Genomic DNA, 26,281 nt, shown 5'->3' with positions numbered 1-26,281 from the left:
GACAGAAAGCTGTTATCAGAGCAGTCTATTCTTAATGGCCTCTTTGGCTGGAATCTAAGGGTCAGTCCAGGCATGCATGTTCATTGCTTATTGGCTTCAGCAGCTAGTTGTTGCCGAGAATAATATGAATCTGAGCACTCTTTGATGGATCTTCCCAAAATCAAGTCTCAAGCAACCCTTTTCAGGTATTTCCCCCCCCCCCCAATTTTTGGAAATAATAACCAACAAAAAGCTAGCAAATTATTTAGTATCGCAGGGTAGTTCCTATGTCATATTCCTTAGTACAGCATCCCATTCAAATACCATAAAACATTGCTCGCATCTAGACAAACATAAACATACTTTGGGATGGGATGGAAGTAAATTTGGAATGTGGAGTGAAAAATGGTAGATACTGCACATAGAGCAACCTCAGAGCTGGTATACATTTTTGTTCTATTCTGGAGGTGCTTGTTTCTGGTAATTTTCACAGGGGGTATGAGGGATCGCTCAGTTGGTAGAGCACAAGACTCTTAATCTTAGGTTTGAGCCTCACATTGGGTGAAAGATTCGTTCATTTCAGGAGGGATGGATTAGATTGCGAACCACCCTGAGACCTGCAGGTATTGTTGTTTAGTCATTTAGTCGTGTCCGACTCTTCATGACCCCATGGACCAGAGCACGCCAGGCACTCCTGTCTTCCACTGCCTCCCGCAGTTTGGTCAAACTCATGCTGGTAGCTTCGAGAACACTATCCAACCACCTCGTCCTCTGTCGTCCCCTTCTCCTTGTGCCCTCCATCTTTCCCAACATCAGGGTCTTTTCCAGGGAGTCTTCTCTTCTCGTGAGGTGGCCAAAGTATCGGAGCCTCAGCTTCAGGATCTGTCCTTCCAGTGAGCACTCAGAGCTGATTTCCTTCAGAATGGATAGGTTTGATCTTCTTGCAGTCCATGGGACTCTCAAGAGTCTCCTCCAGCACCATAATTCACAAGCATCAATTCTTCGGTGATCAGCCTTCTTTATGGTCCAGCTCTCACTTCCATACATCACTACAGGGAAAGCCATAGCTTTAACTATACGGACCTTTGTTGGCAAGGTGATGTCTCTGCTTTTTAAGATGCTGTCTAGGTTTGTCATTGTTTTTCTCCCAAGAAGCAGGCATCTTTTAATTTCGTGACTGCTGTCACCATCTGCAGTGATCATGGAGCCCAAGAAAGTAAAACCTGCGGGTATAGGGTGGTATATTAAGTACATACATACATACCCTCATGGTCCCTTCCAACTCTACAATTCTGTGATCCCTTCTCACCCATTGTAACATCTAACACTGGCTACCACTGCCTTTGCCAACCTGACGCCCTCCAGATGTTTTGGACTATAACTTCCATCAGCCCCATCCAATACACCATTGGAGAATCATAGAATCGTAGAGCTTACAGTCTAGAACTAGAGGCAATGCAGAGAACAGAGGCAGGAAGAGAAGTGAGACAGAGTAAATAAGGAGAAGGGTATGTGGTTATTTCAGTCACAGGTAGACTTAAGCCCTATTCAGATGTTTCCCACTCCTTGTTTACCATCAGGCAGAAGGCAAAAGCAAAAAGGAGTGAAGCCATTGAACCAGTCCCACCACACACGTCTTGTGGGGCAGAAGCTCTGCATCAAGAAGCCTGCTATACTCTGATATGCTCCCTGCATGATTTAGAACTTTGATTTTCTAGGGTTCCAAATTATATGGGAACTTACTGGACTAGAAAAAGCTCTCCACTGCAGCAATCAACCCATGTAGGGCTCACGTAGGGCTGTAGGGAAGATAATGGGGATGGGGAGAGGCAACAGACTTATATCCACTGATCAAAGTGGGAAGATCAAAGAAATAAATTTTAGTTGCAATTGGATCATAGAATTGAAGAACTGTAGAGTTGGAAGGGAGTACGAGAGGCATCTAAGGGACGCGAGTGGCGCTGTGGGTTAAACCACAGAGTCTAGGACTTGCCGATCAGAAGGCCGGTGGTTCGAAACCTTGCGATGGGGTGAGCTCCCGTTGCTCGGTCCCTGCTCCTGCCAACCAAGCAGTTCAAAAGCATGTCAAAGTGCAAGTAGATAAATAGGTACCACTCTGGCGGGAAGGTGAATGGTGTTTCCATGTGCTGTTCTGGTTTGCTAGAAGCAGCTTAGTCATGCTGGCCACATGACCCGGAAGCTGTACGCCGGCTCCCTCGGCCAATAAAGCAAGATGAGTGCCGCAACCCCAGAGTCGGCCACGACTGGACCTAATGGCCAGGGGTCCCTTTACTCTTTACCTTTACGAGAGGCATCTAGTCCCAATTCCCTGCAATGCAGTAATTTTTTGCCTAACGTGGGGCTTGAACCTGTGACCCAGAGATTAAAAGTCTCATGCTCTACCAACTTGAGCCATCCCAGCCATAACCCAGTCATATTGGGTAGAGAAGTCATTATTAGACTATACCTAGAAATAAAGTAGAGACATCACCTTACCAACAAAGGTCCGTATAGTTAAAGCCATGGTTTTCCCAGTAGTGATGTATGGAAGTGAGAGCTGGACCATAAAGAAGGCTGATCGCCGAAGAATTGATGCTTTTGAATTATGGTGCTGGAGGAGACTCTTGAGAGTCCCATGGACTGCAAGAAGATCAAACGTATCCATTCTGAAGGAAATCAGCCCTGAGTGCTCACTGGAAGGACAGATCGTGAAGTTGAGGCTCCAATACTTTGGCCACCTCATGAGAAGAGGAGACTCCCTGGAAAAGACCCTGATGTTGGGAAAGATGGAGGGCACAAGGAGAAGGGGGCGACAGAGGATGAGTTGGTTGGATAGTGTTCTCGAAGCTACAAACATGAGCCTGACCAAACTGCGGGAGGCGGTGGAAGACAGGAGTGCCTGGCGTGCTCTGGTCCATGGGGTCATGAAGAGTCGGACACAACTAAACGACTAAACAACAACAGAAATAAATAATGAAATTCATCCCCGAAGGTGCACTTTTCCATTGTCTCCCATCCAACAAGGCTAGCCCCTTAAATTATGATTATTGTCATTCCAAGCATGAGCAGAGGTGAGATACCTATATTGAAACCAACAACAGCGGTTGCTCCAAATTTACTGTGTTTGCCGAGGTCACGTATTTCTGATGTAGTCAGCATCAGTTGTTGACTCTTACCACACCTGGGCCCAGAACAAGCGAAAGTTGGACCGATACTGGGGAGGCGGGGTTCTGTTTTATTTATTAAGGCATTCCTGCAACATCATGTGGTGAACAGCAATTTTAAAAGTACAAACATTGACATTAAAATTACAATAAATGAAATGTAGCTGAAAGCCCAGAGCAGGGTTAAAGTCAATAACCAGCCAGTTGAAAAATAAGTACCTGCAGGAGCCTGGGAGCACAGGTATGTTTGTAATAAGTGCCGAAAGGCCATCCATATTGGCACTAGAAGATCACTAGAAGAATGCTCCATCGTGTGTTATTGTAAAACACCTTTGACTGAAATAACTGCTGGCAATACCTGTTATACTGCACTTTAGCCTCCAGGTGGTGCTGTCTGCTTGAATAATGAGATCTAGGAACTGGACAGTGTTATCTATCTTCTGACAGTAATTTTCAGTGTCAGGCTTTTAGTATTCTAAATAATTTTCAATCTCTACAGTTGTTTTCTTTTGAACAGTCTCCATAAAATTTTACAGACATCATCTGAAAAATAGTGGGTGGGCTTTACACCAGAAAAGGGCCTTTTTCTGGAAAGAGGGATAGCCACCTCTTCTTATGCCACTACTTCTATATTTTATATTATCCTTGACTGTTGTTTACCAGAAGCATGCCTGCTTTGTAAAGTGTCATTGCAAGGGGAACAATTACGTTATTTTTTACAGATGAGTTCTGCTTATCACCTCTTTGTGCCATATTAGTGCATATGTCTCAATATCACAGGTTAAATATTCTCTGCCACTGTTTTTCATTGTGTCATTTTGTGGCTATACATATGCAAGAAAATGAGATATAAATTGCTGGTGTTAGGATGCTTTTAAAAAAGATCATGCAGTATAAAACATTTATATGTTGAACGTAACTATCCTTTTTACTGCTATTGTTAGGAATAACTTTGCAGGATATTTCACAGAGGTTTCACATTCCTAGATTGTGGCCGTACTTCCTTCTCATCACGTGCCCCTGATCTATCTAAGTCATTTGCACCAATGAGAAGCAGCTCTTGGCTGACAGATCGAGAGCCATAGACACAAAACAGCTGCTGTGTTTTGTGTGATTCTGCCAAGCAGCCCAGTAGCTGGGACCGCATGTGTGTAGCATTGCAAAAGAAGCGACCGTTGCACTGACAAATTATTCGGAAGGGGAAGAAGGGGCTCAATTCAATCTGTCTGTCCCCTCTTTCAGTTTCCCATCCAAAGCGTTAGTGAGGGAACATTGCCGTAGTTCAGTGGCAGAGCATGTGTTTTTGCACACAGAAGACACAAGTGCAATCCTCAGCCTCTCCAGGAAGGACTGGGAGAGGGGTGGGCATTATTGTCTGAAGACATGGAGAGCTGGTGCCAGTCAGTATACATTGGGGTGGGAAACCTCTGGCCCTCCAGAGTTTGCTGGACCACAACTCCCCACCATTCCTGACCACTGGACATACTCATGGTTGTGACTGATGGGAAATCTAGGCCAATACCCTTGAAGGCCACAGGTTTCCTCTTTGTGGTGTAGACTATACTGAGGAAGCTGGCTCAATGGTCTGACTCAGCATAAGATGGTTCCCTTACCGGTATTTTATAAGGCTGTGCATGAAGGGTGATGTTAGCTACACCCATGCAGGGCTGGATCAGGGCAATTGTCTCAAATCTTTTACAAACACAACACTTACCTCGGGAAGTTCAGCAACAAGGACCTCTGCAAAAACCTTCCCTTTGTTCTCCCACTGAAGTATCTTTATTTGCTTATGCTAATTTATTCATTATCCTTCAGCTAGAGGAACCCTTAAAGCAACTTGCCACATACCGGTATTTAAAAGCAAATACAAAAGTATTCCATAAATCACACCCACCCACCCACCCAGAAGAACTGAGATTGGAAAAACTACAGCAAAGTTAAAACCAGTTGTACCGGCAGGAAGAAAACACAAAAGAGTTCAAATATTTGATGAAATAAACACCTGGATAAGGAAAGGGGAACCTGTGGCCCGCAAGCACCCTATTGGCCTTGCTGGCTGGGGAAGATGGGGGCTAGAACCCAGCATCTGGGAGAAGGCAGTTCTTGACTGAGAGATGGACAGATCTGTCAATGTCAGATTTTCAATTTCTTATTTTTGTGTGTTTGTACTATGCCATGGTTTTACTTAGTGTTGATGCGCAAACCAGGCCGGCAGATGCTGTGCCCAACCTTCTTCCATCTTCATAAGCAAGAACTGCCACATTCTTTTAGTATACGTTCAGAGCAGTGCCATATTCCTTTAATTAAAATAAAGACATAAAATTATTCTTTTTACCTGATTGTCATTTTACTAACAGCCATGCCATTGTTCTCCTACCCCTTTTCTTTTTGTGGAAGGGATTTGTAAGCAAGCTAGACGAATTCATCCACTGGTTGAACGAAGCCATGGAAACGACAGAGAACTGGACTCCTCCTAAAGCAGAGACAGACAGCCTTAAGCTCTACCTGGAAACACACTTGGTAAGACAAGATTATTGATTGAAGCTGACAATGATTTTCCCCCTCCCTCTTTATTTAGCTTATCCCTAGGCCTTTAGCAAAAGTGTACATATTTTGTTAAAATACATAAAACCACAACAATGTAAAAAGAATGAGTAACAGCCCAACATTTGATCAGCAACAATTAGCTTTCTGCCCCCAAGCTGCACACCTGCTCCCATGTAGGGGTTCAACTCCTTCCAGAACAGGTTGAACCCCATCCATTCAGTCTAGGGAACCGCCCACTAACAGTGCTACATTCAGCAAGCACACCGCAACATACAGGAAAAGAAACAATTCAAGGAATTCAGGATTTAGGAGACTGGGGTGAGAGTTTTCTCTGTGCTGGTCTTATTCCTTCTGGGTTGAATAATTCCTCAGTTGTGAATGCACTGGCACATCATAGTGGCATCATTCTGAATGTCGTTGAGCTAAAGTTGGTGACCGGACGATGCATTAACGTACATTGAAAATCACAGCACAGTTTTGCACCGGTAGAGTAATTGCCAAGGTTGTAGCAGGCAAAGGGGCCCTGGAGGCTTGTAGTGCAATCAAAATCTCCAAGCTCTACCTGAAGCAAGGTGCACACAGCCTTGTGCATCACAAGCAGTGGCCAATCCACCTCTGTTTATGTGGCCAGTTCACATCCACACGTGCATTATAGTCTGCAGAGACTTTCTTCATTCTGCTGGACCTTTGGAACTGCGTTTAATGTTGAGGAATGCTGTCCAAAAAAAGATCAGAGCTAGTTGTTTAAGTGTCACCTACATGTTTAATCAAGGGGTTAATATAATGTGGGGGCAGGGAACCTGCAGTTTCACTTTGAATGGTATGCAGGTTTATATATTCCCAAATTACATGCACACACTAAGTTTCTGTCACCTAGCCTTCTGAAACTAACTTCTTGATTACACATACATAGGATTGCACTGAACGTTAATGAAGGGGCGTTGTTTTATTGGAAGACAGAACTAGTCATTGCTTTGTGATCTATATTTTATTAATTAGAATGTCAACTTTGTATTTGCTCTTGGCCTGGCAGAAACGCTAATCTGTGTTTAAACAGAGTGTAAGAAATTAAGTTCCCATTAAGGGCAGTGACAAAATGATCTGGATATTGTATTTGCATTTGGCACTAACTGAAGGAGTGGAAATGGCAGAAGCTTGGTTGCCCCCAAATCATCTGTCCCATGACACTCCTCATGCAGCTTCTGACAGCAAGCCCTGGGTTTAAGTCTCAAGCCATCTTGCTGTGGAAAAAGTTCCATGTGTGTTCACCTGTTAGGTCCAGGGGTCAGCAAACTTTTTCAGCAGGGGGCCGGTCTACTGTCCCTCAGACCTTGTGGGGGGCCAGACTATATTTGAGGGGGGGGGGAGAATGAACGAATTCCTATGCCCCACAAAAAACCCAGAGATGCATTTTAAATAAAAGCACACATTCTACTCATGTAAAAACACACTGATTCCTGGACCGCCCGTGGACCGGATTTAGAAGGAGATTGGGCCGGATCCGGCCCCCAGGCCTTAGTTTGCCTACCCAAGTGTTAGGACTTCCTTCTTTGAGCAAAAAGATGTGCAAATGCCCTCTTCACACTGTTGAGCATCAAACTGGGGGAAGAGAGGTGTCAGTAGTGCCCAGGAGGAACATATCAGTGCTCACAGAATGGAAATTGTGTGTGTGTGTGTGTGTGTGTGTGTGTGTGTGTGTATGTTTTGTGTGTGCTTCAAACCCAAATATGTGCAAGCTAAATATTTTTAAAAAACAAAAGAGGACTATCTCCATAAACACTGTGAGTTTATACACTCTCACAATTTACAAATAATTACTTTTTGCACAATTCAGTTCTGTTTCCAGGGCTTTGCCAAGGCCTTCAGCCTTCTTGGATTCAAACTAGAACTTATACCTCTGTTGTGAGTAACCTGTGACCCTCCAGATATTATTGTACTCTGTCTCCCATCATTCCCAGCCAGCATGGCCAATGGTCAAGAATGTAGCGCAGCAACAGATGGAGGGTCAAAAGTTCCCCACTCCTGTTTTGTCCTGTTTTTGTTGCACTTTTGCCAATGCAAAAGAACTTTCCCATTTCTGTTTCAAAAAACATTTATTTGCATTTTTTTAAATGATGACGTACGCATTCATTTATTTGGAGATCTGAAACAACTTTTCCAAACACATTTCTAAAAGAAGGATTTCATTTCACCTTCAGACTGTGTAAAGTATATTGTCATAGGCAGAAGCTGCTTTGGATAATGCTAACAAAAGGAAAACCCTCAAGGGAAGTCTGCTAAAAAAATTGTTTTAATAATTTTTGAAGAATGGGTTCATGTGTGTGTGGCAGAATTGATCTATGTTAAGCGGTGGGGGGGGGGGATCATGTTGTTCTGCCCTCCCAGGGCTGGAGCATTTCAGAACACAGATTTGTGGAAATCACAAGTTTTAAAACTCATGCACAGTGATGGCGCTGGCTAGTTCCATGGTGTCATATCAGGGGGAGAAGGCGAGGGATTACAGCTCATATATTTTTAGGTCAATTTACACGATTCTCTCCCCCCCCCCCCCGAATGAGTAGATTTGCTTTGTCTATGTGCTGTGTGTGAGTGAGTGAGTGAGTGAGATATAAGTAGGTAGTTAGGTAGTGGAGAGGAAAGAAAGTCTTTATACTATTAGGAAGAAAGAGCAGTACTAGCAATAGGCAAAGGATCACAGCAACAGCAGCAAGCTGCAGGTGGAAGTGAATCTGGGGTGTGGAATAGAAATATGAATAATAGCAGCAAATCAGGATCTTGATAGGGGGTGAGGGGACAAGGAATCATAAATCTACATGGAGGGACAATGTGCTGCACATATCTGCTGCAGCAGTAAACTATGTTAATCAACCCAATGATTTTCTAGTCTTCTGGAGACATTGCAATTGCTGGAAAGAATCTAAAAGAGTAGGAATAGAGATGGCAAGACCTGGAAAAATCCCGGGGGGGGGGGGCACACCATTTTTTCTGTCTTTTTCCAAAGCCGTTTTCCCCCTGGAAAAACTGAAAAAAACCAGTTTGATATAGTTTGATTATTCCACACAGGTCCCCCCCCCCGCCATTTCCCTGCAAAAATACCCCCAGCTTTGGGGAAAACGGGGGAGGGGGGACTGGTTTATTTCAATTTTTCCAGGGTTTTTTCAGGCCTTCCCATCTCTAAGTAGGAGCAAGGGATTCCATATACCGGTCTGCCCGACTCCCAGTGATAGACAGACTCACAAAGTACATGAAAGGGTAAAGGTAAAGGGCCCCCTGACCATTAGGTCCAGTCGTGGCCGACTCTGGGGTTGCGGCGCTCATCTCGCTTTATTGGCCGAGGGAGTTGGTGTACAGCTTCCAGGTCATGTGGCCAGCATGACTAAGCCACTTCTGGCGAACCAGAGCAGCGCACGGAAACGCCGTTTACCTTCCCGCCAGAGCGGTACCTATTTATCTACTTGCACTTTGATGTGCTTTCGAACTGCTAGGTTGGCAGGAGCAGGGACTGAGCAACGGGAGCTCACCCTGTCACGGGGATTCGAACCGCCGACCTTCTGATCGGCAAGTCCTAGGCTCTGTGGTTTAACCCACAGCCCCACCCGCATCCCTCCCAAAAAGTACATAGGTTGTCTCAAAAGATTAAAAACCAGACTTTTATTTTAAACACTAGAAAATGTGAGTGGTGTTTTTTTTCTAGAATCCCTGCTTCGCAACGGAAAATAATGCCAGCAATTGTGCACATAAACACAGTTCCTTTGTTGATACCATGAGTTACATTATCTTTCTCAAAATAAAAGTTGTTTTTTATTGGGGAGGGGGAGGAAAATTAGGTAGCGGCAGACCTTGGTGCCTCAAATTTCGGCGGCGCCCTGTGTGATGTCAGAATCTCTCTCTCACATACACACACACATACACACATTTCTCGCCTTCCGTTGGACATAATAGTTGATGCGCCCCCAAGGCTTGGCACCCTGTGTGACCGAACCAGTAGTGTTTCCCTAAATCCGCCATTGAGGGAAGGCTGGCTAGAAATAGAGGCAAACTCAAGTGTGCAGATGCCAGGGCTGTACTCAAAATGGAGTGGGACTTTTTGAATTGGGGGATCTTGCATGACCGTCATTGCTATCTGATTCCATCTGACATTTGCACACAGAATATTTACATAGTAGACAACACATGTAGAGACTTGAGCAGCCTTTGCCAACAACTCCCATGGGGCTGCAGTAGCCTCCCATGACTGCTTTTTGGAGAAATCCCTGGAGGTAGGAGTGGGACCACTGAAGCACAGCTCCCCCAAACCCCTTGAGAAGGGTACTATGGTCAACAGTATCGACAGTGTCAAAATCCACTGAGAGTTCAAGGAGAATAAGCAAGGTTTCCCCATATCTCTCTCAATAAATGTCATCAGCCATGGTGACCAAGGCAGTTTCAGTCTCAGGACCACTTCTGAAGCCGTACAGCAATGGGTCCAAGACAGACTTACAAAGCATGCTTCCTTTCTTTCTATTCTTCACTTTGCTGTTTTAGTAACATGACATGCACTGGGTGTAATTCAGAACACAAACAACCACATATCTATTAGTATTGCAGTATGCAACCATACTGTCTGAAATATTTTCAAAATATATTCATAACCACATAAAGGTCTGGATTTTATTAAAACAATAACTACCAATATACCCAGTGTTAGAGACAGAGATACAGTCAGCTTCACCCAATGCTGTGTTAAGTATACCTTAGATTTTGCTGGCTGAGAAAAAAGAAGACGAAAGGAACAATGTACATTGGCTTAGAAACAGTAGGCAGTACAGTATTCAACTGCAAAATTGCACTAGCTCAGTGGGTTGTTCCCTGTCTCTTCCACCTGCATGTTCCACCTCCAAATCTGCTTTGGAGAGTTGGGGGCAGCCCAGAACAGATTTAGGAGGTGCACAGGGAGAGGAGAGCAGCTGATTGTTCTGATGCATTGTTCTGCCCGGACACTGAGGTCCAGCACTGAGGGCCTTCTGGCGGTTCCCTCATTGCAAGAAGTGAGGTTACAGGGAACCAGGCAGAGGGCCTTTTCGGTAGTGGCGCCCGCCCTGTGGAACGCGCTCCCACCAGATCTCAAGGAAATAAACCTGACTTTTAGAAGACATCTGAAAGCAGCCCTCTTTAGGGAAGCTTTTAATATCTAAGGACTATTGTATTTTAATATTTTGTTGGAAGCCACCCAGAGTGGCTGAGGAAACCCAGCCAGATGTGTGGGGTATAAATAAATTGTTGTTGTTGTTGTTGTTGTTGTTGTTGCACAAGGAGAAATCCTTGGACTGACAAAATGATCTGCTTAACACTTTGTTGAATACGACATAGGACCTCAGCATTAGCCTGCAGGAAGCTTCATATATACACTGCAGCAATATTTAAGAAAAGGCTACATATATTTTTATTTAGCTAGGCATTTGGATTATGAAGGAATTCTCCCTCAGCTTGAAAGCAAGATGAGCGCTGCAACCCCATAGTCGCCTTTGACTGGACTTAACCATCCAGGGGTCCTTTACCTTACCTTTACCGCTCCTAGATGCCCACCTGCTCATGCTCCTACCTGTAAAACTGTGCTGTTGATGCCAGATCTGCCTAGTCTGTCGGCGTTGAGTTATTTTCTCTGGGAAGCAGCAAGCTTTAGCACTGCAGAAGAAGAAAAAGGCACACACCTGAATGGAGATAATGTAATGTGCCACTGACTACCATCTATTTTGCTCTTGTTTGCTACGATGCTTGCAGTTAGTGAAAAGAGTTTCCCCCTTAAGACCAATGTGTTATTGGTTAATCTGTTGCCAGATTTCGCTATTTGTACTTTGCAGCAAATTAAGACGCCGAAGTCTAAATTCTGTGCAACTGTAAAATTGCAAATCAAGCCCCAGAGTTTTGGCCCATCTTTATTCATCATATTTTACTTCTTCAGTCAACATTATTACTGGTTAATAGGTGCACCTGTAAATCAAGCTGCATTGTATACTTGATATGTTATGTTAAATGAATCTTTTCTAGGGCAGCAAGTCTATTTTTTCTAATGAAGAAGAATACCTCATCTTTTCCAATTTTCCTATCAAACGCATCCCCATCATCTTGAGGCAGCGCCACATCCAGCTGCATCGATGCTCCGCTTCAATTACATGAAATTATCCAACCTACTCTCGGGCCCTTTAGGTTTTCTTTTGCTATATGAGGCACCCGCATGGTACATCTCTTGTGAAGTGCATGATTACAAACTATTCAACACAAGCCTGTTTTAAGTAAACAGTAAATTAAATATTGTCTGAGCTCACTTTCATGAAAGGAACTTCCAGAAAAGGTTTCATGGAAAGTGAAGCTTTACAAAAAGGAGCTGCACAAAAAGTAATGTTGTTTTTCTTCTCCTTATCTTCTGGATGCTTGACCCAGTTTATATTTTTGGCTCCATCTCATTTTCATTCCGGTTTTGGCATTACTTGCCTAATAATATATATAAAAAAGTTATTTTTGTGGGCCATTTCAGTTTTTAAATGTGAGCATCTTTGTAGAAAATCAAAATGTTTAAATTGGGTTCCTTAGGTCCCTAAAATATATAATATTTGTTTTTAAAAGATTTCTAGATGACAAACTGAATGCCATAAAAATAAATAAATAAATAGCACAGCATGAAATTTGTGTTGGAGGCTTCGGGAGGGGCTTTCTATGATCATTCATTAGCGTTATCTAATAATACGAAGACAGGGAGAGGTCTTCCATCTTTAATTTCTTTATAGAATTTGACAGTGCATGTCTCACATGATACAGCAAACTGTAGCCGCCCAAATGCCAACTTCTGTGCTGCTTTTAAAGGCACGAGAGCCTTGTGTGCGGCCCACACCATTCCTCAATTGTGTTTTATCAGCCTACTCCTCACTGACATACAGGTTGCATTCAAAGTTTCACAAGACACCTATAGATTAAATTCAGTGCTGAATGCAAGCCATGATGGAATTCGCTCTGCTCGGGATCGCCATTCAGAAGCTCCGAAGTGGAGCCAATCACGGCTGAAAGCAGGCACAGATTCCTCTGATGTCATATGACGCCACATGGGCCGACCCAACCATCTGCCCAAAGTGGCCTGTGGAGGAGTGGGCACTTTTGGATCCATCCAGCTGGTCCAAAGTGAATCCTCACCCTGGTGTACAGTTGAAATACTGTAGTGAAGAATCAATATGGTGGTTGGATATCAAATGGCTTTGTTTGTTGTTTGTTTGTTTGTTTCCAGTGTTTCTGTGCCCCCTTTCAGGGGAAATTCTTCCAAGGCAGCCCACCGCCCACAATAAAACGCTGACTGAAATTTATATATACAATGAGACTAATGTGCAGAGCATTACACTGCAAAATTATATTGCTAAGATTTGTCATTTGACCTTAGCTGTCAGCATATTTTACAATTTTTTAAGGACCCCGACCATTAGGTCCAGTCGTGGCCGACTCTGGGGTTGCGGCGCTCATCTCACTTTCCTGGCCAAGGGAGCTGCCGTACAGCTTCCGGGTCATGTGGCCAGCATGACTAAGCCGCTTCTGGCGAACCAGAGCACCACACGGAAACGCCGTTTACCTTCCCGCCAGAGTGGTACCTATTTATCTGCTTGCATTTTGAGGTGCTTTCGAACTGCTAGGTTGGCAGGAGCAGGGACTGAGCAACGGGAGCTCACCCCGTCACGGGGATTCAAATCACCGACCTTCTGATCGGCAAGTCCTAGGCTCTGTGGTTTAACCCACAGCGCCACCCGCGTCCCTTACAATGTTTAGCCCCTTCCAAAACATTCCAAAAATGGGCAATCTTTTAGCCATCCACTTCTCCTGGGCCCAGCTGTTTTGAATGTAGGAGCGAGGCAGCGTGCCGGACTTTCTGCCTTGACAGGTGGAGAGATTGTTCCTATCATTTCTAGTGAAGTTAGGAATAAAGAAAGGGAAAGGGAGCAGTAAGGGGGTGGGTTTACTTTCCCCCAGGGCTGAGTGCTATAAGTGTGCAAGATTGAGTATGTTGTGTTCCGTGTATAAATGTAAGATTCTTTCCATTAAACTTTGCAGGTCTTCCCTTGTAAAGACTGCTGTGTGACATATATCAAATACTCAGAGGTGCACAAGTTCACACAGAGTTCCTCAAGTTCCTTTGTTGTTCTTCCTATGCCTAGTTGTCAAAATGAAATTGATTACCACCAAAATAAATACAATAGTGGACTATCGTGAACCTGAACAACAGAACTAATTTGTTGCAATATTTTGTTTTACTGGATAAAAATGTACGCTGCATATATTTATAGAAATCATTCATTCTCCAATATTTGAATTTATTTATTTATTTATTTATTTATTTATTTATTTATTTATTTAGAAAAAAGAGCATTCATGAACTGATGGCTCCAGTTCAGTATATTTTATAGGACACTGTTATTCCACATATTGCCTACAGGTTACATGTTTTCATAAAACTTAATGAATTTCTAGATTTGTCAGCTGTTTCAACACAGATGCACTTTGCTAATCTAATGGAAACATTTTGAGCTCCGTTCTGAAATATCAATAGCTTTCAGTATTGCAAATGTATGTGGCTGTTGGGTAAATGGCACTGCGGTTCTTGATAAAAATAGCAAGTAATTTAGTACGTATGCTTTAGAATGCCTCTCTACCATTTCAGTCTATATATAAATATATATACATATACATATATATAATTTCCCTTGCAGAGTTTTAAGCTGAATGTAGACAGCCACTGTGCTTTGAAGGAAGCTGTTGTAGAAGAAGGACGCCAACTTCTTGATCTTATAGTATCTCACAAATCAGGTAAATCCTGCTGAATTATTGCTAGTCTTTATGTCTCCAGACTATTAAAGAATAAAGAAGCATTGCTGTAAATTACTGCATATATTCACTTCCTTATGTATTATTAATATTTACATTATCAGTTTGACCTTCAAGATTTATAAATGTTTCATATACTGCATACAATGCTGTGATACTTACAAAATGAAATACTGCCAGCAAATAGTCTGTTCATTTTATTTTGGTCTCAATGCTCAGCTGAGTTTCAATTGAAATTACATCACTGAAAACTTCACGCTGACATATTCTTTGATGTAGGTGCTATGGAAATAACATTAAGATGATAAATTAGGATTTCATATCTATACACATATATATATTTTACATAGTCAGCATGAGTAATCGCATTGCTAAATGCTCCTTTGCCATTTAAGCTAATTCTTACTGCAATTTTAAAGTATTTATTAGGAAAGATTTTAAGATTAGGAATATTATTTCCTTTAGTTATGCTTGTCCTTTTCAGTAAAAGCCTTAAGTCAGAATGAATAATAACTTTTGTCATGTTTTTGGAACTTTGCATGACTAGTTTAATAGGATGGTTTAATAGGATGCCTAGAAATTTGAGACTTTATTTTGGTCTGGTTGGAAAAAGGTATCTCCCCCCAAGATGAAGTTGTCCTCTGGGTTTTAGTGTGATTATTATTTGAGTTTTTACATCTATTACTTCTCTACCTGCATACACTCTGATAGAACATGAAACAGACTTTTCTCTCAAAACATTCATGCTATGTTAAGCCGGTTGGCTGATTTGCATAATTTCCTGAATGTATCAGTCTCAAAAAAACCAGCCAGATAGGTCATTGCATATCTGTTAAATATGTTTTTTAAAAAAAAAAAAAAAAGAGAGAGAGAGAGAAAAGAAAATGAGGGCAATAGCTAATATATGTTTGGAACAGCATTTTGTTCAGTGAACAGGGCTGAAGTATGAATTTCTCGCTTGTTTCTTCAACATAAAAGGTAAAGATAAAGGACCCCTGACAGTTAAGTCTAGTCGTGATCGACTCTGGGGTTGCGGCGCTCATCTCGCTTTACAGGCCTAGGGAGCCAGCGTTTGTCCGCAGACAGTTTTTCCGGGTCATGTGACCAGCATGACTAAGCCGCTTCTGGCGAAACCAGAGCAGCGCACGGAAATGCCGTTTACCTTCCTGCCGGAGCGGTACCTCTTTATCTACTTGCACTTTTATGTGCTTTCGAACTGCTAGGTGGGCAGGAGCAGGGACTGAGCAACGGGAGCTCACCCCATCGCAGGGATTCAAACCGCCGACCTTCCGATCGGCAAGCCCAAGGCTCAGTGGTTTACACCACAGTGCCACCTACGTCCCTTCTTCAACATATATTGCTTTATTTTTCTGTTTTCAGTCAGAACTTATAGCAGATCACGTTTTGCCACATGTGTCACATTTTGGTCCTATCCAGTCATTTGCAATATCAATAGGTTAGAATTCCAGCTCAGATTTCTCAGTAAAGTGTGATGAAATAGTTAAGGTCAAGGGGATTTCATGCCCCCCCCCTCAACACCTTGTTCTTTTTGTACCCCTGGGAAATTCTTTGCTGCCTTTAGTATAAATAATGTTATTAAAAGATGAAGTCGAATGCATGACTTAATTTGTTTCCCTCTCATTTTATTTATTTTTTTCTGCGAGAAGGACTGAAGGACATGCTGCAGATGATTGCGAGTCAGTGGAAGGAACTACAGAGGCAAATCAAACGACAACACAGCTGGATTCTGAGGGCTCTGGGTATCATCAAAGCAGAGATACTTGCTACTGATGTGTCTGCAGAGGATGAGGAAGGGACTGAGAGCCCCAAGGTAAAGTGGCTTGAAGTTTGTCTTATTTCCTCTTATTTCCTCCTCCTTTTGAACTAGGCACCACTGAAGTTTTCTTTCCACCCTAAGGCTTTTCATTTCTACTGGGTAAATTTTTCTATAAACAAAATAAAATGTCTTACTCTGAAACAATACCAGAAAGGAAAAAAGACAGAAAGAATCCCCAGACTGAAACTTTTTAAAAATTCCGGAAAGAATTATTTTGCTCTGCACACGGAAGTCTGCAAGGAAAAAAGGATGTAAAATATTTAGTAAACAAAACATAAACTATCTTTAATATGAATAATCAGAATGGTTTTAAATTGTTTTGTTGCAACTATAAATCACTATAATCAGTGCAATCACTCAGCTCTGACATCCATTAGCCGCTTGGTTACAGCAAATTAACAAAGAAGAGAGAAAGTGATTCATTATCTCATTCCTGTTAATGACTATCAGATGCATTGCCTAATTAGGGGATGGCCATTGTAGTGGGGAGAAGGTCATATGCTTTGCCACAAATCTTTTTTGCTTGGAGTTAAAGCCTTCCATAATGGTGCATGTGTTGAATACGTCAAGCACTTTGCAAATAAAGTATTGATATCCATATCTATTTGCTGAGGACTTTATGTGGAGCAATGAAAGCTGCTTCTCCCTTAGCAGTGTGCTAATGAAGGAAAGCAGAGCCTTGCTGCAAAGTGAAAAATCTTGCTGTGGAGAGAAAACATTTTTGTACTCTTAAAACACACACACACACACACACACACTATACACTTCAGGTTAACCAGCCCAAATGGTGAAAGTATTTCTGCAAAAGTGGCTGGATGGGGACTATTTTTGTTTTCTTTTAGAAAATAAAATACCATGCAAAATTTTGTAATTCATGAACAGTAGTGTCAATAGTTGATCATGACTGTCACTAGAGTTGCAAGTATGATGTCCACAGTAAGGTTACCAGATTTTTTTTCAATGAATCCGCGGACACTTTTCAACTTCAATGGACTTTGTATGGGGACTGTAAATCCAGGGACTGTCCCCGGGAAACGGTGACGTCTGGAACCTTAGTCTATAGGCATCTTGTTTCTATCAGAGGCATGTTACAGTGCCCACCAGGGACCCTGCTCTTTTACAAGACAGATTGCATACCAAACCATCTCTCTGTTGCTTTGATACGCTCTGATGCAGGGCCCAGCTCCTCATTACCTAGTTGTCATAGAATGCACCCTCTCCCTTTCCTTCCGATTGGACAGACTCCACCAACAGGTGCTTAGGTTGGTAGGAAGAGAAGGAGAAGATAAAACAAGCAAAGCTGTCCAGCCCATATGTCCAGATGACAAAGAAAACTTAACAAACTCATATTTCAATCAGACAGACCACATATTAATTTTTTTTGCTGTACCTTCACCCAAGCGTTGGAGGATGGGGACTCCCAAATTTAAACAGCTACTGCGACACACCTCAACTCAGCAACATGACATACCAAACGTCTGGAAATAAGGCAACTCAATGGAAAACTTGGAAATAGATGGTAATATATAAAAGTAACACCTTTAAAAGAATCCACTCTTTACATTGGCTTACAAATCCATTCACACAACTTTCAAGATTTGAACAAATGGGCAAAGGTTCTGGTCCAAGGCTTCTGTCTCATTATTTTCAGAATAATTTTCAGAATTTATTTTCAAAAATAAATATAGAGCCTATAATATAGATATGTGGAAAGAAAAGCAATGGTATTATTTGAAAGATATTTACAAAGATGGATGACCACTTACCATTAATGAGATGCAAATTCAGTTGGGGAATGTTTGAATATCATGGCTATTAGGCTACCAATTAAGGTCCTTTAAAACAAATTCTGAGGTTAAAAACAAAGCCACAATACAATTAAGAACATATGAAAAAAATAATAGTGGAAGAAAATATAATAACAAAAGGACTAATATCAACTTCGTCTAAATCTACTATAGGTGTACATTTTTGTCCTCAGCAAAATTTGAAAAGGTTGTGGGATCTGAATTGGGATTTAGAAAATGAAAAAGAGACATGGTAAGGTCAGGTAAGGTATAGGTAAAGGACCCCTAGACGGTTAAGTCCAGTCAAAGGCAACTATGGGGTTGCGGCGCTCATCTCGCTTTTCAGGCCGAGGGAGCTGGCGTTTGTCCACAGACAGCTTTCCGGGTCATGTGGCCAGCATGACTAAACTGCTACTGGCACACGGAGGACAGTGATGGAAGCCAGAGCACACAGAAGCGCCGTTTATCTTCCTGCTGTAGCAATACCTTTTTATCTACTTGCACTGGTGTGCTTTCGAACTGCGAGGTTGGGGATTTCTTGTTTCATGAATGCCTGATATAAACCTGTTAGGCACAGTATCCTTAGCTGACTATAGAAGTTAAATCATTCAGTGTTCTCTGGGGAAATGCATGCAGCTATGTGTATTAGTTAGTAGCTGTCTACAGACCCACCAAGTGTCCCTATTTTCCATGGACGTCCCTGATTTAGAGAAGCCGTCCTAGTTCCTGATTTGATCCCAGAATGTCCCGCTTTTCCTTAGTATGTCCCTATTTTCATTGGAGAAATGTTGGAGGGTATGGGGTTATCCAACCCCTGAGCCATCTGAAGGCAATCCTGTATAGAGAAGTTTTTTTTTTAAAAAAAAAAGTTTAATGTTTTATTATGTTTTTATATATGTTGGAAGTTGCCCAGAGTGCTGGGGCAACCCAATAAGATGTGTGGGGTATAAATAGTAAAGTTACTATTATGGAATGGAACGTCCCTATTTTCATTGGAGAAATGTTGGAGGGTATGTGTCTGGTGTAAGGTGGCATTTATATGCCAATTGCTTAGTTGCTATAGTGTCCAGAAAGCAAACCTGCTGTGGATTCAGATGAATAGTGAGGGAGAAGTCGCTGAAGTCTCAGCGGAACGTGACAAGCATTTTCTTCCTTGCTCGGATTATGTAAATGTCATCAATACATCTCAGGAAGTTCCAGAAAGATAGTAGATTCCGTTTGACTAGACATTTAAAACACTTGTTTCCAGAGTTAGCATATTCTTCCTCTATGCAGATTGCAATTTGTATGGCAAAGAAGTCGTTTCTTCAGCTCTTCTTGATTACTCTACAGAGTGACATGTATTATCCTTTATGGAGGGCATTCAACTTCTCACGTTCAGAGATGGGGGACCTTTTGCAACCCAAGGGCTGTGTTCCCTTCTGGGCAGCATTCCAGGGACTCCTTGCCAGTGGTAAGATGGAACCAGAGCCAAAAAGTGGGCACAGCATTGAAATGTATATTTTACTTTTGTACACATAGCACTATCTTCCACCCAAGCAGGCAAAAGACATAATCAGAATTCAAGGACATGTTCCAGCTAGGCAAAAACACTCAAGGAGGGTGTGAAGCAGGACTGTTGGGGAGTGCGGCCTAAGTACAGGTGTTGTAACTGGGGAGCAGGTGTGGTTTGTGGAGAGTCCCAAGGGTCAAATAGGACCTCATTTGGTCCTTAGGCCTAAGGTATCCCACCCCCTGTTCTAACTGCAAATATTTCGCGACAAGCTTGGTTGTTTAAAGCTGTGTTGAGAGAACGGTGACAATTTACATTGGTGGCTTAATTTTTTAAAAAAATATTATTATTATTATTATTATTATTATTATTATTATTATTTGCTGTTTACACTGAATTTGAGTGCAGCCTTAGCTTTCTTTTTTCAAATTCACATTTTTATGCAAGCCTAACAATTTAGCAGTCGCCACACCAAGTAATTTCGTTGTCCCCGAGAGGGGGCAATGACAATAAAGATGTTGTTGTTGTTGTTGTTGTTGTTGTTGTTGTTGTTGGTTGTAGTAGTGAGGAAAGCCTAAGAGCAGAGCAAGTTGTATGTATACATCTGTAAGAGTGAGGCAAGCCAGAATACGATAAGCTTAATGCATGTTAATTATCCTTTAAACAGTTCACCCTCAGTGTCCTCTTTCCATATGAATGCTACTACTATGTTAACTAGGCTCTAAAATATAACATAGACTCAAAGTCTGGGCAATGTTGAATCATAAATGAGGAGGAGGAAAGCAGATGCCAAATCAATTGAACTAGTCAATTTCAAAACACTTCGTTCTAGAAAGTAAAATTCAGACACTATTACAGGAAGCAGGAAAAGAAAATCTTTTTTTTTTTTTAAGAGGTGAAGCTTCCATATGTCTGTGATGCTATGGTTGAAAAACCTTCAGTTTCTCAGGAACCTAAACAGGTTGCAGGTCATCTTCTGTGAGGAGAGGGAAAGTTGTTAGTTGGGTTGGGATTAAAACTTCACACAGGGCAGAGTGAACACTGGCGGCAGGTCCTAAAATGTTGGAAACAAAATGGGAAAAGGCAATGATTCAAGACTAAGAACGACTGACAAAGAGGAACCTGGAGGAAGAATGAGCAGTTTGAGTTAAGGATTAGGAAGGCAAGCGTTAATGTATTTCTTTAAAATATTTGCACATTGACCTTCATGCAAATCTACCCCACAAATTTTCACAACAAGAAATTAAAATAAAGCACAAGTGCATAATGTAAATACTATCCCATGAGAAACATAATTAAAACAGAAGCACTTTCCAAATTCACCACATCCTGAAAACCAAATCGAATAGCAGAAAGGAGGTGTTAAAAATATAGCTTCTTTGTCCACCAGATCTAAGAATTAATTTCATTTAAAATTCCCACAGAATGGTGTTACATGCTGACAGGGTCTCACTCCTGTAAGCAACTATGCTGCAGCATTCTGCAATAGCTGAAGTTTCCAGGAGCATGTGCTCCAATCTTGCTGTTGCGTCTTTTTGTCATGACCACAGCAGGGTGGGAGAATTAAACCTTCCCTCCCTACATGCCATGGTTCTGCTGAAAATTAGGCTCTTCTGCAACTGCTGTTAGTATTTATTTAAGACCCAACAGGACATTATTTGTTTAGAGTTACATGTAGATCATCCCTTGGAGAAGGGACTCTGAAGAAAGAGAGACACCTTTCAGATATCATTGTACTGCAAATCCCATCAGCTCTACCAAACATGGCCAATAATCAGGGATGATGGGAATTGTAGCCCAACAACTTTTGGAGAGCCACATATTCCCCAGCCCTGGTCTAGACCATGTTAGCAGGATTCAGCCAGTTGTGACTTCTGCACAGTCACACATAGCAACCTAACAACCCCAAGGAAACAATGAGAGCCTACTAGCAGGGCTGTGAGCTAAATTGTCTGTATTGGTCTAGGCTGCCATACACTACCAGGATTTCAAAGGTGGAATTGATATCCAGGGGATTTCCAAAAGGTGGTGCCTTGCCCTGGATCTTAGACAAGTCAATCGAAAAATCATGTTTTGGGGGCTTTTTTTTGGGGGGGGGAGCTCAAAAACTTTGAGAATGCCCTGGTTTTTACTTTTTGAAATGGCAGCCCTAATTGATCTGAATTAAGTAACTAGTCTTTTCATTGTAGAATTTTACTCTGCTAGTTATGAAACTTAGACAAAAGGTATGAAACTTAGACAAAAGGGTGATTCCATATGTAATTCCCTTCCTTTACTTAATTCCATAGGTAATCTTCCTAATTTAATGCAATTCTTCTATATTTCAGTTTATCATTGTACCTGAGTCATGACCTTTAAATTGATAATGCCCACAAAAGTGTTTCAAAAATATTAATTCTCTCCCTTTTTGGGAAGTTGAGAAAGTGATCAAAATAAAAAAGACAATAAAAAAATAAGACTGACTTCAGAAACTGTATAAAACCTGTGAAGCATAATAGAAAATCTAAGGAATATATCTAGGGGGTATTTTTCTTTTCCTTTTTTTACCTTGTTGAGAGACAGCAGAAGAGAGCTGATTTTACAAACCTCCAAAGAAACCAGAAATAGGAAGGATTTCAAAGTCTCTGGGAAACTTTCCCCCTAGGACTTTTTAAAAGTGTTTTCCACACTACCATGGGGGACTTTTTTATAAGCATACAGGGAGGGCGGAAAACGGCAGTTTTAGAACTATATCGTAAGCATTCACATTCAGGAACTCAGACTTTGCATATGCTATTATGCCTTTTATTATGTGACAGGTGTTTTTGCTTTTTCACAACTAGAAATACAGTTTAGGAAGTACTCAGTGTGGAAAATAGGAATTCTTACAACTATGTTTAATAGTTAAGCAATAGCAATGCATCCTTGTCCTTGACCTTTAAATATGAATGTAGACATTGGACTGGGGTGTTAGTTTATGGCTACAAAAGTAGTACAGTGGTACCTCGGGTTACAGACACTTCAGGTTGCAGACACTTCAGGTTACAGACTCCGCTAACCCAGAAATAGTACCTCGGGTTAAGAACTTTACTTCAGGATGAGAACAGAAACCATTCTCTGGCGGCGCGGCGGCAGCGGGAGGCACCATTAGCTAAAGTGGTGCTTCAGGTTAAGAACAGTTTCAGGTTAAGAACGGACCTCTGGAACTAATTAAGTACTTAACTCAAAGTACCACTGTATCAAGGTTTACTGAAACTGTTCCTTGAATAAACCCCAGTTACTAACACACACACACACACACACACACACACGAGAGAGAGAGAGAGAGAGAGAGAGAGAGAGAGAGAATAATGTTTAGTTCTCCTTGAAATTACGCATGTTATTTATTATATTTTAATTTCTATTTATTGAATTCTTCATCCTCAGATCTCAGGGCAGGTTCACAACATAAAAATACAAGATAAACAATCCAAAATACATAATAAAAACAAAACAATAACTCCACTCCCCCATATTTACATTATTATGGGCCAGTCACTGTCTTTCAGCCTAAATTACTTCACAGGGTTCTTGTGGTGATAAAATTAGGGAAGCAGGAAAACCACGTCTACCGCCTTGAGTTCCTTGAAGGAAAGGTAGGATATAAATGTAAAAAATAATAATAACTGAAGCAGGATCAGGGAAACCATGGTGCTGGACCCCAATCCCTTGGGTCCCAGCCAGGATGGACAACAATAAGGAATGGTGGAAGCTGTCGTCCAACAACATCTGGAGGGCCAGATGTATTCAGGCAATAGCTATGATTAATTTTATTCTAGGTGTTTAATTTTGTTCCAAGGCAAAAGCTACTGAAAATCTCACATAAGAAAATTGGGGGCGAAGCTCCCATTGACACACCAATGAACTCTCATTCACGTACTAAATTTTATGATGAGGTGGGCTTGCACAGACAAAAATCCACATGGGTTTGTCGCTAAATAAAATAAAATGGAAGGGTTTATATACTACGAGAGGTGAAAAACATAATTTGCACCATATAAAGAATTTCCTAATATGTTTACCTGAGAAGTCTAATTCACAGTACAGTAAAAGTAGGTCCAAAATACTAATCCCTATTCCTGACACAGAAAAGCAAAACTTGATTGGAAAATCTGAGGAGGCAGTTGTGAAATAGCTGAGCAAGCCGAAAGGAAAAGAAAGGTTGAATGGTAGCTACAAATTGTAAGTCTATGGTTGGAAATTCTAATGCATCTTGATGGTTCGAGCCACCCTGCTTTTCCTGTAATGTTTAAGATTAGTATTATGATACTGAAAAAGTACAAGTGAATTGATTTGGGTCTTCAGATCAATACAGAGAAATGTCATATACGTGAGCAGATATGTTGCTTTTTCCTAAGTTCATTTAAAGGGCTTTTCAGCTCTAGGTTTCTAATCTCTCAAGATTCATGTTTTGAATCTGCTGTTGAAAGAAAGTTATCACAGCAGTGGTTTGTAACTAAAGCTGCAATCCTGTACACACTTGGCCTGGGAGTAAGCGCCAGTGAACTCAGATGGGATTACTTCTGAGTAGACACGTATAAGGTTGCACGGTTAATTGTACAATTAAAGAAACAGATATAGCATTTCTCATAATAATCTTTCATCATACAGTAAAAGGCAACAGTGGCTTAAAATTCATTGTTATGTTTAATATAGCCATCATGGTTTACCAAGAGCTAAAAGGTAGGTAAAGGACCCCTGGATAAATAGCAATACCTATTTATCTACTTGCACCGGTGTGCTTTCAAACTGCTAGGTTGGCAGGAGCTGGGACAGAGCAACAGGAGCTCACCCCTTTACCAAGAACAAAAGCTATGAATGATGGAATTGTAAAAGTTTTCAAACTGCAATTCAGTTATAGCAGTGTGTGTGTGTGTGTGTGTGTGTGTGTGTGAGAGAGAGAGAGAGAGAGAGAGAGAGAGAGAGCAAAGAAAGAGCACAATTTTATATGACCTGTTTGTAGAACAGCCATCCTGATTTCTTTGCAGGGAAATTAGATCACATTGGCTTTTAATACGGATTCATTCTGATTTGCTTGCAGGGCAGGTTAGATCAGTGCATTTCCCCATTATCGCAAAAAGACCAATCTTTGAGGAAAGTAGACAAGGGTTGAACCCACAACCTTGAGATTAAGAGTCTCATGCTCTACTGACTGAGCTGGGTGCCTGATGCTTGCTTTTGTACCTTTTTCAAAATGGGATCTATGCTGCCTATTGTTCAGGGTTTCAGATAAGCTGGAAAACAGTCACACCCCAGTTTACTTATATGGGAGCTTCTAAAAAGTGGGGAGTGTGAATATTTCTGAAGTTCCTCACAGCATATACAAATTGAGAGCAATTCACTCAGTGCATGGCTGAGGTACAGATAAATATATAAAATCAACACCCAGCTTAGAGAATTACCAGGGGTTTTTTGTTTTTCAGAGAACCCTTGTGAGGTGGAGTGCAATTTTGCTGCTTGTCAGTGTCACAGTATAGAAAGTGATCTATGTCACTGTCAGTCAGCCTGTACACAAATTAAGCACCACATCAACTCCTGACTGATTGCTGTCTAGTGTCAGCAAACTTTGTCCCACTTCCAACTCCACCCCTTATGTCAGGGGAATATGTGTTGCCATGGTGACTGCAATAGATAATTAGATAAAACCAGTATCAATATTTATGTACTTAATTAAAATATCAAATGAGGATTTCAGGGCGCTGTACCAGAAAACAATAGCAATAATGAAAGTTATTATTATTGTTGTTCCACAGTTCAGTCTGTTAAGTACAATGACCAAAAAGTTCTGGAAACCAGTTAGATCCTTTGGGAGGAAGGGTGGGGTATAAATTTGATAAATAAATAGAACATGCACTGATTTGGTGAGCCCGTGGACTCAGCTACATTGACAAAGAAAAAGCACTTTTTTTGTATGTGTTGTATATGCATTATAACACTGTGTCACCAGAAGGCGCTGTGGAGTTCTGTTTTTGCCAACCCAATTTCTCAGGTCTGGGCTGAATCATTTCAAACTGTAGGTGTGGGTTCACATGACTGACTATTCATTTAAGGCTACTTCTCCCCCCCCCCCCCAGTTATCTAGTGGATGTGAAAGAGTCCCCCACCCCATTATTGTATGAAAGACCATTTAAGTGATGTGGGCTCCCACCTGCAGTCTGAAGTGAAACAACCCCAACAGCAGTGAAAAGTAGATAGGCATTAGTTAAATATTAGGTTCCTAAACTAACAGCATGATCTTCTGCGTGTCTATTCAGAAGTCATTCCCATTGAGCACAATAGGGCTTAAAGGTAAAGGTAAAGGTACCCCTGCCCGTACGGGCCAGTCGTGTCCGACTCTAGGGTTGCGCGCTCATCTCGTTCAAGAGGCCGGGAGCCGGCGCCATCCGAAGACACTTCCGGGTCACATGGCCAGCGTGACGAAGCTGCTCTGGTGAGCCAGCACCAGCGCCGCACACGGAAACGCCATTTACCTTCCCGCTATAAAGCGGTACCTATTTATCTACTTGCACTTAGGGGTGCTTTCGAACTGCTAGGTGGGCAGGAGCTGAGACCGAACGACGGGAGCTCACCCCGCCGCGGGGATTCGAACCACTGACCTTACGATCAGCAAGTCCTAGGC

At 41.8% G+C, this 26,281-nt stretch overlaps 1 protein-coding gene across 5 annotated transcripts in view; it reads left to right on the top strand.

Annotated features, from left to right (window-relative positions):
* AKAP6 (A-kinase anchoring protein 6) overlaps positions 1-26,281 on the top strand; it is a 251,727-nt gene that overhangs the window by 82,260 nt on the left and 143,186 nt on the right. For all 5 annotated transcript variants that reach the window (XM_028721043.2, XM_028721039.2, XM_077926121.1 and 2 more), the window contains exons 5-7: positions 5,541-5,663; positions 14,414-14,510; positions 16,196-16,359. In XM_028721043.2, the coding sequence (XP_028576876.2) occupies positions 5,541-5,663; positions 14,414-14,510; positions 16,196-16,359 (384 nt within the window). The remainder of the gene's footprint in view (positions 1-5,540; positions 5,664-14,413; positions 14,511-16,195; positions 16,360-26,281) is intronic.

Source organism: Podarcis muralis, chromosome 1 (genome assembly GCF_964188315.1).
Source record: "Podarcis muralis chromosome 1, rPodMur119.hap1.1, whole genome shotgun sequence".
NCBI classification, from domain to species: Eukaryota; Metazoa; Chordata; class Lepidosauria; order Squamata; family Lacertidae; genus Podarcis; species Podarcis muralis.
Note: the sequence above shows the minus strand (reverse complement) of the source record. Positions and strands in the feature narration are given on the sequence as shown.